Source organism: Schistosoma haematobium, chromosome 1 (genome assembly GCF_000699445.3).
Source record: "Schistosoma haematobium chromosome 1, whole genome shotgun sequence".
Lineage (NCBI taxonomy): Eukaryota > Metazoa > Platyhelminthes > Trematoda > Strigeidida > Schistosomatidae > Schistosoma > Schistosoma haematobium.
Genome location: NC_067196.1, coordinates 23,105,523 through 23,120,875, shown reverse-complemented (window position 1 = coordinate 23,120,875; position 15,353 = coordinate 23,105,523). Strand labels below are relative to the sequence as shown.

Below are 15,353 nucleotides of genomic sequence, written 5' to 3'. Positions count from 1 at the left end.
ACTTCACAACTGTAGTTCAATGATCCTGATTTCAATCTCTTTTCATATTGTTTAGTGGATAGTTTTGATATTTATTTAGCGATATATATTTTTGAATTGTTCCCATATTGAAATCAGCACATAAGTTCATATATCATTTAATTTTAAATACTTAGTAAGTTGATAAATGCTATGAGAATGATTCAGTAAGATATTTATCACCAGAAAATTACTTTAACTTAACAATAACATGATTATAAAAAGAGAACATTTGTTCTCTTAGCCTAGCATCATCTCATGATGGCTATGACTAGAAGTCATCGAGAAAAAATCAACATGAAATTAAATAACGTTACAAAGCATTTTGTAAGTAATCGGTTCAAACTAAATCGTCTCATCTACTTCTTTGTTGAATAACCCTTTTCGAATTGATAGTATTTGTCACAGATTAATCTGAGTTGTAATATTATTGAAACTAGGAAGTATTAGGTTCTTATTTTAACTTATATGGAGCTCTTTAGCAATGTACACTGACAGCCGCATAAGGATTGGAAAACAAAAGGAAATATGAAAACAGTTTTACGTGAAACCATATGTAGGCTATTATCAACTATCACTAATTAAAAAGAAGTATTAGAAAACTATCTCCTTCGTCAGGAACATTTTAAATTTAATCGTTTTGATCGGTCTACATACAACCTTGATTTATGCTCGACCAGTCAGCGTTAATCACGTAACTATTCCCGATGTATTATAATTGTAGGTTAATTAATAAGAATATATATAAATAGTTGTATTTTAGCTAAATAAACATAATTTGTTTTCACAATCAATAACTAATTCATTATTCTTTTGATATTTCTACAGTTCAGTTAGATCTAGGGTACAAGGATTGGGTAAGATAGAAGAAGAGTAAAATCATATTCATTATCAAATTATTTCATTCAATGGAATCCATTTTGTGATTACTAGTGCAACAATCCACTCGGTCATATCAATTAGAAAGGGTAAAAATTATTTATAAAAATTATTATCCGAAATGGATTAATTTTTAATTTCTGGTTGCTTATCTATCAGGTGAATAGTTATTAGGGAGTATGAGAGAGAGAACACGCAAATTAGCGACAATAATATTTCAGTAATAATAATAATAGTTAACCATTAGGTTAGTGAGTTCAATTTAAACAGGCATCTATGATACACATATTACACTAGGGGGAATAATAACGAATATGGTAGAGGAGAAATTAATATCTCATGGGATTACTTATTATTAGTGAATAAAATGTCAATATTTTTTGCTAATTCAATAAAATAAGATGGTTCAGCAGTTTTCTGGGTTGCTTTTCAGAAGAAGAAGAAAAAAAAACTAATAAATTAGATTTTACTTCGTCAATAAAATTAAGGTAAATTCCATTGTTGTTGACAGTGCCAAGGTTAGATTCTTACGTTCAAATTAATTTATCAGTACCACTAACTAGTCAGTTATAAGCAACATAGAGAGTGGAGTATATGTACGTTGCCTCTAATTAGTCATTACCGAATTGATATAATGAAATGAAATTAACAATATGAAAAACAAGTAATTCTAAATAATCTCAGGAACAATGATGATGATAAAGACTAAAAATGGAGAATATAGCTTAGAAAGATAGAATAAAAAGGTGCGTATGAAGGAATATTAGAATTCAAAGTGTATAAGAAGACACAGAATAAATTCATATGTACAGTTTTAATCGATTTTAAGACATATCACTCAATGTTTTCAACTACTCATTGTGATTATCATACAAATTTGAACCACGTAGTCTGGGTTTACTAAAAGATTTGAACAAACGTTCAATTACTTTATTGACACATATGTCTGTTTCTTGATATGCCGATTCTAGTGTTTTCCCAGCTGAATCCTATGCTACCTAATATCGCTCGTTTAAGTAAGCGGTGGTTAAACATTTTTAATACTTGTCCTAACCAAATCAGTCGAAAAAGATTCACAACCTTAATAACTAATTTGTCATATTTATTAACTTACTAGAAGGGAATAAAGAGCGATTCAACAAATAAACAGTGGAAAATAAATTTTCGAATAATTTCCCGTTCATTTTATGTGTACAGTTTCACTAAGAACTTCATTTTGATCATCTAAGGCTATCTACAAATGTCTTCTGTGAACATGTTACTATAGAGTATCTCAACTTACCAAATTAAGAAATAAATAAAATGAAAGTTAGGGCTTGAAACAAAATCTTCAGTGAATATTATAAAACATTATGAAGCATTCATTCACTAAATAAACAAAAAGAATAGCTTGATGTTGCACAAATATTAGACATTCAGAAAAATATGGACTGGAAATTCCCAAACAAATATTCAGTACCATAACTTGAATAAAAGAATTAATTAGATGAAATGTTTGGCCTAATAGTTTGTTGTTGTATAATACTACTTTACCAATTGAGAATTATGTCAGTGTATATACTTGAAAAAAAAACAATAAAATATTTCCATTTCATAATCTCTAACAAATGATCAATGTCATGTTTTTCTTGTCTTTTAATATTGGTTAAATTCTATAGGTCAGGTTGTACTGCAGTCATTGGTCCAGGTGATTTGACATTGTATGCATTACATTGATACGTTAGATGGTTGGATGTAGTCGACAGGAAACCTTGTTCAGCCTAGACTCCTCGCTAGTCGATAATTGTCATTGAGGTTTATCTTTAGCCCTGAGAAAATTTTTGGTTGATGTGAAGTTTAATTAGTCATCGCTCAGTTTCACAATCTGAGATAATTATATATATAGGAATTGGTTGGTCTCCTGTAGGAATAAGATATTTGTATTGATTTATTACTGAGCATCATATCTGTCTAAAGTACTGTGGTATAAAGTGTTTATAAATACATTGTACCATTTACTAATCGCTTTTACGGTAATATCATTTGATGTACTAATTAAATGGAGTGTTTTTTCAAGAAATTAATTCCTTCATACTGTTATAATTAATCACTTCCCCGCAAACCGTAGGATAAATTTAAATTAAACTTACGAAGTGATAATGTTAACTATACAGAAATCTAGTTGAATACCTGAAAATTTTTTTTACACATTTTCAATGTTTCTTCACTATCATGTCATTTATTGTTCAGATACAATACAATTAATCAAAGTTATACAATTAATGATGAATAAGTTGACTGGTTTATCTCATTAAAGAATTAAGTTAAACTTTTACAATCTGATAGTCATCACAATTGTATATTGAATAAGAAAGACATTAATATCAACAACAGTGGTAAGCTATCACTGTATTGAATATTATATATATTGTATATATTGTATACAAAAGAAATAGTGAGTTGTTTTGTCAGTTTGATCATTTTCTTATAAATCTAGGTGGACTTTACACGAGAATAAGATATTTTTAAAAATAATCACTGTAACTTAACACAAATTATGATTATCATCTTACAATTTGAGAATCTTCAACCTCTCTTAAAAAATGAACGGTTAAGTCACAGGTTTAATATCGGTTACATCAAGAATTGGACTTAGTTGAACAACTATTAGGAACTAGGCAGCCCTGGACATTTACTTCGTCCTAATATGAGACTAATCAGCAGTTGTATATTCACGATCCATACAAGGAGTCGAACTTAGGTCTTTCAGGTCTCACGACGAATGCCTAATCATCTAAACTATCGACTTGGCATCCATTAGTTTACATTTGTAACTTCAGTTGTTTCGTGATATTGAATAACCATATTTTACTACTAATGATGGAAAGTTGCCTGTTCAGTCATTCTTGGTCTTCATTAGCTGTTTAGGGTCAGTCTGTTACTTAAATTATAAAATTCAACAATTTTCACTAGCTCCTTACGTTACTAAAGTACAGTAGTTAATGAATGGTTGTCGTAACATCAAATGATTAAATTACCATTTTGAAAATTTCCCCCTTAGATTGAACATGTGAATACCTACCGGTACGTAAACACAACTAATTCTCGCTTTATAAGCAACAATAAATGTTGGTCTCTAGAAATTGGTAACACTGCTGGACTCTTACGAAGCATTCATAAAACAACTATCATTTTTGAAACATATCTCATAAATTTCTAATCATTCAACTTAACATTATTATAAATAGATTAGCTTATAATACTTATATTTCCAAGCGAATTATGAACTTATAATTAACATTATTGCTTATTATTACAAGTGTTGGTAGTAGTAGAAGGTTAATAATTTCCGGTAAATATAAAAAAACTATTCAAGCTTTTTTCCGGTATATATTTTTTCCTAATAATAATAATACTAGTAATAATAATAAGAATAAAACTAATGAGAAAAATATTCGTTATTATTATTATTATTAGTAGTAGTAGTAGTATCAATATTAACTCATCAATCTATCTTCCTATTCATGCTTCCTTCTATCGAGTTTTTTTTATAATATTTTCATTTTACAAAGGTCAACATTCATTGTTTAACATTTGTGTATACTTATGTAAGTAGATATGTTGACATACATATTATTTAACATTGAACAATTTATTGTTCTACTAAAGTAACATAATTTCATTTAAGAAGAATTCGAATAGAATATTGTCTCTTTTTATTTGATTTATAAATAAAATTCCTAATATTGTTATTGAATATTCTTTACTTTATGTTATGATATCGTCCTTATTATTATTATTATTACTACTACTGTTATTATTAACAATAACAGTAGTATATTTATAAATACAAGAAATATATATATATATATATATATATATATATATATATATATATGTATATATATATCTGTAATATCATTTCCTTTCAATTTCATTGAACATTAAAATATAATTCGCTTTGAACACAAAATTATGTCAAAAAGATTTTTTTTCATGATGAAAATATTGTAGAAAATATTTCAGAAATTTTTTTTTAATTTTAAGTAGTGTTGTAACGGATTTTTTATTGCTCCTGGAAACGCGTTCAAACGCACACACACACAACATTTTAATACATTTATCTAATCAGTTTTTTTGTTTTAGGTATCAACTTATATATGTAATCCCTTTTTTTTCTCTCGCAAATTCGAATGGAGGTATTAATTTTTATAATTACAATCAGTAAATAGATTGAGTACAATCAGATATAGGGGAGATATCTATCTAAAAATTGCAGATAAGTGACTATGCAAATGGTGTGTAATCAGGATAAATACAATTTAAATGATTTAATGACTGATTGAAGGGTAGGCCTGACACTAGCAGCCAAAGTACAAAAGTTTGTATTTGAAATTTCTTCAGTTAAAATGTCCATAGTTAGACTTGCAATATACGGTCATTGTATGATCCTAGTTTTGACGGAAGTCGAGATTCTTCGAAAGTCACGAAACCGATGCCCCTTCTAACAAACGGAGCAACAGTTTGTATAGGTACATGGAACGTCCGGATAATGTGGAAGATCGAGAGGACCAGTCAAATAGGAGACACTATCTTAGTTCTGGTTACAAATGATGGAAACTGATGATACACGTTGCTTTAACAACTAACATAGATATTCAAGGAAAACCTCTAAGATTTTTACTCCTGCGGAGTATCGCAGAAAATTGATACCTTGAAGGATTAGCAGAATAATAATACTAAAAGTGGATAATAGTGTTTAATTCGAAGTGAGGAATCGTCGTAAATCAGGAAGAAAACATTCTATTTTGAGACCTCTTAAAAATATCATCATCACCACGACGTTGGAATTTTGTCAAGAATTTACTAAAGTTGAACTATTGCATTTCGTTCAAATACTTCAAGGTTGAAGTGTTCAAAGTAGGATTAAGAAATTCAGGCATCGATCCTTAAGGTAGCCATTGGTTCTATACTAATCAGAATTTTTAAAACGGAACACAATAAATGTTCACTATATTCTAAATTTCAATGTCATTTCATACAATATCACTTAATGTTTTATAATGAATTAGTCAATGGAATCTAATTAATCAAAAATATTTATTTATTTCACCCAGTCGCACAATCAGGTGACTATCAGGACTTAGTAGCTAAGTGGACAACGTGATAACGTTTGAAGCGAACGGTACTGAATTCTAGCCTCGGAATGAAAATGAACTCTGGGATTCAGATACATTCAGCTGACGAGTCCCAAATGGAACGAAATGCGCGTCCTGGATTTCATTGCTAGCCATTATTCATCTTTGCTTATACTATATGTCAATATCGAGTCGAAGCGTACAGGATATACATATGCCGATATGAGACTAATCAATTGTAGTCCTAAATAACAATAGGAAGATACAAGTAAAACAAGATCAAATGTTTAGGTGTTGTGGAGATTGTCAAGTTTTTTATTGAAATCATGAGTCAGTTGAAGCTAGACCACTATGGAAAACGTGAAAGCACTGGACGGCCGTTTCCTCCCAGTATGGGGCCCCTCAGCAGTGCACATCCACGATCCTGCCTTGTGAGATTCGAGCCCAGGACCTATCAGTCTCGCGCCAGGCGCTTAACCAACTAGACCACTGAGCCGGCATCCAACGGCGTTAATATCTAACTTCAATCAATCCACGAAATTGCGCGACCATCTTCCATTGTACTGAGGTAAACACCTGTTTCTACCCGACACAGATTAGCTCCACTGGTCACGGCTTCTCACCAGAACTCCAAGAATTTTCTCACAAAGCTAGTCACTAATGAGCACATGATAATTATCAGTTTAGGTGTTGTGGAGATTGTTGAGTTTTTGATTGAAATCATGAGTCAAATCCATCAAATGTATTCCAAAATATATTTATTCCTTAATATTATATTATATTGAAAATTTTTACAGGAAAAATATCAACCTCAATTATATGTAACAAGTATTTTTAATCATACTATAATTAGAAAATTAATTCCATCATCCAATACATCTATTGAACCTACAATGAATACACCAGAATTACAAAATGTTAAATGTTCAATATCTGACTCTTATTCATTATTGAATAATAACTTTATTAGTAATAATAATACACCATTGATACCTGATTATAATTTAACACTATCAAATGATTGGTCATATTTTTTAAAAATAAATCTTGAAAATTATATTGATAAAGCTTATTTATTTAATATGACTTTAATACCACAATTTAAATTACATGGTAACGTAAAATCAATAAAACATTTACATAATTGTTATGAACCATATTCTATAAATCAATTACAACTAATTGGTCAATATCATAATCCAAATAATATTGATGATGATAAATTAAATGTTAATTATATAAAAGAATATTCTATCAGAAATATACCTAATCAAAAAGATTGTGAAAAATTATGTTGGGCAATTCGACAACCATATTTATATAAAAATGGTGGATTATGGTTATGGGATAAAAAGTAAGTTCAAAATTATGAATAGTAAATTTTTATTATATTATGAATTAATTTTAGTTAGACATTTATTAAAAGTATGGAAATAATAAATGACTGTTTCATTCTAGTATGAGACACCACAGTGATAAGTATACACAACCTCATCGAATGAAATGGAACCTGAGACCTTTAGTCTCAATTGTGCTTTCAGGTTCTCACTAGTGGTTTGGTGATTTAAGCTAGGAAAATTCTACAATTTTCATAAATCCTCCCTATTTCGATAAAAGTTCAATGTTCCTTGGGACTAGAATGCTATTTGATAGATAATTGAAAACAAGTAATCCCCTTAAGCTAATTAGTGTTCCATTATCAAATGAAATACTATAATTGTAGTTAAATTTCATTGAATAGTAGGTTCATTCAGAACTATTAAGTGTTACTTTACCATCATGGAAAACCTGAAAGCACTGGACGGCCGTTTCGTCCTAGTATGGGACTCCTCGGTGGTGAGCATCCACGTTCCCACCTCGCGAGATTCGAACCAAGGACCTATCTGTACTGTATGTGAACGCCTAGCCTCTAGAGCACTGAGCCGGCATCCAATGGTGCTAATGTCTAACCTCAACTCATCCACGAAATTGAGTGAAGTCGGATTACACAGCATCAGGTCAGTCGGGTAGCACCATTTCCCTTAAGATTATAAGTACGCATTGTTGACGAGTGTCAGGTAGCAAGAAACCTAGTTCGAGGTTTTCTTAGTGACTGATTCTAACCACCTATTATTAAAACATATTACACTAGGTTATCAAGTCATTTAAACTAATACCAATAATGTAACATGTTGATTTGTAGAATTCGATTGGTATTAGGGGACTAGACCAACATGACATTTGTCACCACCCAGTAATCAATCAGTTATTCAAATACACCTAAATAATTGGTACTTTTATTTTACATCACATAGAACCTACAAATTGTTTGTAAAACTTGAGCATAATGTTTCCTCGACATTATGGTCTTGTAAATATAACAGTTCAGCAATTTCTCTTATTTCCTTTACTAACGACTAGATAAACAACATAATGGTCACAAATCAGTGATCAATCATTAGGTTCGAGTATACATGAACTAAATAATTAACACATATCTAAAGTTAGTAAACACTCTAAAATTACATACAAACGTACATGTAAACATTCACAAAAAATACTAATACATACCATTATACATCATTTAATGTAATAAGAAGACGAAGATTATCAGAACTGTTTTTACACTTAAGGTTAACCTTCTAATAGTCTTCTTTTGAGGAATTTAAAGCAACTGGTCCATTTGATAAATTTCGATAATGTAGTTCTGACAATATTCATCTTCTTATTACATTATCGAAATTTATCAAGGGGACTAATTGCTTTATGCATTATTTAATATGTAGTCAAATGTTATATTTTTCAGTTAATTTTGAAATTGTTTGTTCCTGTGAAATTTGACACATACCATTTAGTCATACATAACATTACTTCTGTTATGCTTATTATTTTCGAAGTAATTATCACAACAGTCGCTTTCTTAAAAAAGTACAATCCAAATAGAATTATCCTATTCATTCTTTATGTAATGAGTATTCACATATGTGTTATGTGTAAGTGTGGTGGTCTATGCATAACTTATGTAACTTAAAACTCATTAGTTTCTGACAAATTATAATCGATACATGCAAGCATTAATTAATTATATATAGTTAGACACATACTTATGCACTCAAATACCCATGTATACGTTTACATGAATACACACATACAGATGTACATATTTCTATAATAACCAAAAGATGGTACATGCAATTTAACACTGAAACTGGGATTAACTAGTTTTTTTTAAGATTAAGAGGATTAATTTTGTTTATTTGAACGTGAATTATTATTGAACATGACTTTTATTTTTATTGAAAATAATAACAATGGTACTTTGTTTACTTATTCAAAGGGTTAATTGTATCACACCATTACTACTAACATTATGTTAGTGATAGGCTCACTAATCCTATGTTAGTTACATTAATTGTTTTATTATAAAAACATTATTATGATAAGTATTATAATTAAACAAGTAAACTCCCACCTAATTATTCTCATAAACCTACTGGTTCAGGCAATGTTAAATAGCAATCCATAGTTATTCACTGTTCGAATTATATCATTAATCCTTTCTCTTTCCATCGTGTCCGCTTCCCTAACCTTTATATCATAGTCAAGTAAATCAGTGTTACCTTCCATCAGATTACCATAATAATGATAATAATAATGAGAATATTAGAAACATTTATGATAAATATAAACAAATGTTTTGTGTAGAGTGAAAAAAGAGATTTTTTCCCTTCAAAACAAAACAATTAACTAGATTAATCAAAAAGGTATTAAATTAAATGTTTTTATAAATAGAATTAAACAATAATACTGTTAATATTGATGATAAATAATAAACAAACACTCGTCCATTATTATTATTATTTTCTCTTTTGTAAATAGAGAAAAATTAAGTTTTAAACTTCTATGTTTTAGTAATAATAAATCATTTTAAAAAAATAATAAATATGGGATGATAATGGCAATGTTTACTCAATGGGATGTTGAGACTATTCATTAAATTAAATAATAAATATAGTTTGTAGGAAAATTTCGATTAACAAAAGCGGAGATTTGTGCAGTCAGAAATATTATTATTATTATTATGTAACTTGAGAAGAAGCGTGTGCTAGAGGGAGATCATATTTACTTTTTTTTATTGACAAAACAGAGTTAAAGTTTTCTGATAAAATTATTATTACTTAATAAATAATTTATGAGTGTATTTTGTTGTATGTGTCTGTATGTGTTCATACTGTAGAGAATAAGAGAGAGAGAGAGAGAGTAAGAGATAGAAAATAATTACAAAAGTGTATAGTTTAAAGTAAATAAAAAGACTATTCTACATTTATATAGAATGAAAGGGAGTCTATGATGATTCGAATAATCCTTCATTCATTCATTCATTTGTTTTGTTTGTTTGTTTATGCAAACAATGCACATAAACACACATTTATCGTTGAGAGTAAATATATCACTTTAACGACAACAAACTAATAAAATACATTAGAATTATGCCTGAGAGAAAGCATAATAAATAGATCACACTTGAAATATCAACTCTTTTTCTCATTTATATGATATAAAAGTTAATGAGTTTCGATCGTAATTAAACATAATTATACTGCATAATAATAATTATTATTAATATTATTAAAATATCTCAATTTCCCTTACTCCACCTCAAACATCATCATTTGTACGTATTTAAATAAAAACACATGCATTTAGTTAGTAGTTCTGTCAGAAAATGATTTTTTTTCTCTTCTTTTAGAAAGCAGCACTAATAATAATAATCATTAATAATAATGATAATAATAATAACACAATGATAGTTACAAACATCCCCTCTTCATTCTATCTAAATAAACTATACTCTTTCATTCTCTGTCATTTTCTAGCTTAATCGAATAAAATATTCGGAAATTATAAATTTCATATTAATATGAATTAGTTTTTTTTTATAAAACGAACAAACAAACAAACAACAAACAACAACAATGTACAAACTAACTAACAAGGTAATAATCATAATAACATAGAGAATTATTTCGACAATAACATATACAAAATGAATAAATGAGTGAATAGATGAAGTATTTCGTGAATTATTTTCACTTTAATCGAATCTCAAACAAAATTTTTTTTGTTTTTTCCCCTTCTTAATTATATATGAATTTTTAACATTTTCTCTAATAAGAATAGAGAAAATAATAAATTTCATTTATTCACTCACTAACCCCCCCTCTTTCTCTTTTTATTTTTTTTATGATTATTAATTTTAGGAAAATAGAAAATTTGAAATTGAACACGCATTTAGTTTTAATTGCAATTTTTTGTATGTATCTAAGTGTGTTTGTGCATATGTGTGTGTGTATGTCTGTGTATATATATGTATGTATGTATGTATGTATGTATGTATGTATGTATGTATGTATGTATGTGTTTATAGGATTGGCAAAAAATTAGTTTCGATAATTATTATTATATTTATGATTCTTTGTGTTAATGACGTTTTTAAATGAAAAATTATTAAATTATTTGCAAATGATTCAATATATTCCCCTTTTTTTGTTGTTGAAAATTCTATATTTAATTATAAATTTGAAAAAAGGGATATAATTTTAATTTATAGAATATACAAATAGTAATAATAATTCTTATTATTATTATTATAGTTCTCTCATATTCATTTATCTATACTACAAATGTTAATATGAATAGATTAATCAATATTAGTTATTCTATTGTAGTAATCATGGAGTTTATTACACAATGATCAAATTATTTTAGAATGTAACTTGGCACTCTTCAATAATTCTGTGTCTAGTACTTGTGTGTATATGTGTGTGGTTATATATCTATATACTAACTGACACTCATATTGAACATATATGGGATGAATGAATGAAAGATTGTGCTGACAACTTTCCTACAAAAAAAAAAGCTGTTGTTGTTGTTATATCTACAATTTGTAATGAACAATAATTCATATTCATTTTAATATGATAGATATATGATGAGATTCTATCGGAAGTTTACTTTTAAAATAGATGACATAGTTCTTAGTAATTTTAATCAGTAACACAATTTAATTGTAATTAAACAAGTATGATGATAAAAAGAAAGTGTACTAATATTTTGAGAGCCCTCAAGAGTCAGTAAATATGATTCATACAAAGAATTAGGACATAAACTTTTGGGTTCATATTCATCACCTGACCTTTAAATAAGTGCATTGTAATTAAATGATCTAGATTTTTAAATTTAATGACACTTCAAACTATATTGGTTAAATGCAAGAAAGACTAATCGATAAGATGCGATTAAACAACTTGAGTGAGATAATAAAATGAATATCATATGTTAGTATGGAGAGTTTGTAGAAATTGTTGAATTTCATAGTTTACATCATGAAATGATTTTATTTAGGTAACCATTAAAAATAAGAAAGTATTAGAAAGACAGACGTTTCATCTTAGAATAAGACTTCATAACAATGTATATCTAGGACATTATTGACAACTGGACTTTGAGCCTTCAATTTTGGCGACGAGCGTTTAATCTTTAAGTCATTTAGTCAACATCCAGTGATTTATATTTCTAACTTCAGTTGGCTTGTGGTATACCACAACCATCTTCCAGGGTTATGATTGAGTAATTGTCTTATATACGAATATGGTTGAACGTCACTAGAGCTTAGGTCGTAGTCTCAATTCTTGGTGTAATCGTAACTGCGAACTACTGAGTAGTCTCATGGAGTTTTCCTGAAAAATAACTTTCTTTTAGGTACTTCTTGGTTTAAACAGTTGAGTAATTTTGATCAGTTCGTTGATGTAGACCGTAAAAGACTGAATTATCGTTCAACATTTAGGGATTTTTAGTGTTTTTTCTTCACAGAAATTAAAATCTGATTAAATCTACTTCAATAAAAATTGACAATTCTATTTCCAGATATTTTTCACTCTGATTACCATATTCCCTTAATATATCATTAGAATAACAGAAGAGTAATACTTTGGATGATTATTCCTTGTATAACTCATGTGATTATGCAAATAAAGTAAGTGTGAAATTTTTAAAAGATGGGAGTAACGAATTTACATTCAATTGACTGTAATTGATAAAATAATATAATATCAGTTATATTGGTTAAAAAATAAGACAGTACTAAACAAGTACTTCATTATTACCTCATAATACTTATAACCACTATTTACAATCAAAATATCGTTCATAAACTTTTATTAGCTATTCAAGTTGAATCCTAGGAGGGTTGTGTTAGATATCTGAGAGAAACAAAAAAATTCCTACATTTCATCGTATGAAGAAAAACATTGATATTTATAAAACTTGAATACCCTTTATGAAAATTGTCTTTATTTTTCTTATCCAAGGTACAGAATACTTTACGCTGATTACAATCAAACCTTAATGGCCATCGAACAAAGTGGCGTAAATGAAATCAATTTGAACACTTTCACAGCAACGCGCCTACAAATACCAAGTGAAGAATATTTGAGATCTGAAGAAGGACTACATTTTGTCATGTTAATTGGGTTTCATAGGCAGGATCGAGAACAAGCCAAATGTAATGCTGCCATAATGGGTGTGATGGATTTATTAAGGAAAAAATTGACACCATATAGCATGTAGTAATTTGTTTTTTCACCTAAAAGTTTAACTACTACCTTGTTTATTCAGTAGTATGCTTTTGTTACAAGAAATGTAAGTCGAAATAATTAGCCTAATATCCGATCGAGCTAGTGATGTAATAAGGAAGTGAAATGTGTGATTGAGAAGTAACTTTTTCTAGTTCAGAACCAAAACACCTGTTTTATGTCTTGATTTATGTTCACCATTTATTTAAGACAATTTATCTAGTTGGGTTTTTTTATTAGGGTTTTTTGTTATGGGACTGAACTGTTAACCCCATGCCTAAACTTCTTCAATTACTTGGGTTTTGGACCGGCTGTAACCATAGAACGGCCGCAGGCGGAGTTATTTAAGAACTACAAAAAGTAAATCCAATCGGGCATCAAAATATTAATCAAGTAAAAGGATATATTACCGTTGTAAAGAAAGTGATAAGTTTAGTATGATAGTTATATGCATTCAGACTTTACGAATATAGCATTTAGATATTTCCAAGAATACACTGTATTCTTGACAATTTACAGCCAGACTAACTTCAAATCAGTTATGTTGGTGAGATGAATATATGCTACTCTGAGTTATAACATGAGGTAATAGACTTCATTGGAATATTACGAATATTTTCATTGTTAAAACATTTAAAGTTTATGTGATTCTGAGATGTGACCGATTCTATTGTAACCTTGATTGCCTTCTATAAGATCACAAACCGAGGCATGCTGTTGTTGAAGAGACAAGTCCTCACACAGTAAATTTAAGATATTCAAGTTATAAACTTGTGGTTTAAATAATACTGATTTACGCATAAACATGTAACATTCAACCATATCAGATGTGTGATAAATATTATCAGTAGCTATGAATGACAGTTGTACAAAATATCTAGAATTAATGGAAGTGAGAAATGTAAACAATCGATTATCGACTCGATAGTGTAGAATTTTAACTCTTCTCATAAGTTTTGCAAATCACCGATTTGGTTCCTAATGGGTGTGCATTCCCAGAAAAGTTGTTTAATGTTTTCTGGTTGTTAATAGTGATATCACGCAAGTTAGACTGTGATATAAACTATGAAACCCAACAATTTCCATAACACTGATAAAGTCGATCCTAGATTTAATCACAAATTTTCCTTATGAATGTATTCTTTAAAGTGATAATTATCATACGTAATTCTATGTGAACCTGTATTATAAGAATGGTCTTAATCAATCCAACTTTAGTTTCTACAATAGATGGATTGTGGCTAACAGTAGAATCCAAGAGGAGCGTTATGTAGGATTTGGAATATTTTAAACTATTACTAGCAATGATTTAAACATTTAAATTTTAAAAAAATATGTCAGGTAATATTTCTTGTCTCTCGTTCATCAAGATGGTTCAATGTTCATTGAATTGTTTATTAACAGTTACAAGTTAAATATTCATTTTAATACATAAAACTTACATTAAAATGATTAATTCTATATGATTTCATCTTTTATGATAAGAAGTATAGGTTATTATTCACTGAAATAAATATTAGATAATTGTGAAGTCTTTAATTGGATGCGCACTGCTGAGGAGTTGCACAATAGGACGAAACGGCCGTCCAGTGCTTTCGGGTCTAGCTTTAATTGACTCATGATCTTAACTATTAAAATTACTATAATATCCACAAAAAAACCATCTGATATTAAATAAATTTCATTACATGTTATTTGTATATCGAATATTGTACATTCATCA

General features: G+C 28.7%; 2 protein-coding genes across 2 annotated transcripts; one reads left to right on the top strand and one right to left on the bottom strand.

Moving 5' to 3' along the window:
• Positions 1 to 276: 276 nt before the first annotated feature.
• On the top strand, positions 277 to 13,625 carry MS3_00005331 (uncharacterized protein; the record flags this gene model as incomplete). The annotated part of the gene is made up of 3 exons (XM_012938464.3): positions 277 to 345; positions 6,812 to 7,368; positions 13,367 to 13,625. The coding sequence occupies 3 exons, from the start codon at positions 277 to 279 to the stop codon at positions 13,623 to 13,625; spliced, it is 885 nt and encodes a 294-aa protein (XP_012793918.2).
• Positions 13,626 to 14,176: 551 nt separating this feature from the next.
• On the bottom strand, positions 14,177 to 14,739 carry MS3_00000106 (uncharacterized protein). The gene has a single exon (XM_051208008.1). The coding sequence runs from the start codon at positions 14,579 to 14,581 to the stop codon at positions 14,264 to 14,266; it is 318 nt and encodes a 105-aa protein (XP_051073447.1). The 5' UTR covers positions 14,582 to 14,739; the 3' UTR covers positions 14,177 to 14,263.
• Positions 14,740 to 15,353: the final 614 nt, after the last annotated feature.

Bases quoted from the DNA above. Each gene is read 5' to 3' on its own strand.
- MS3_00000106 (XM_051208008.1), bottom strand. From the start codon at position 14,581: ATGAGAAGAGTTAAAATTCTACACTATCGAGTCGATAATCGATTGTTT.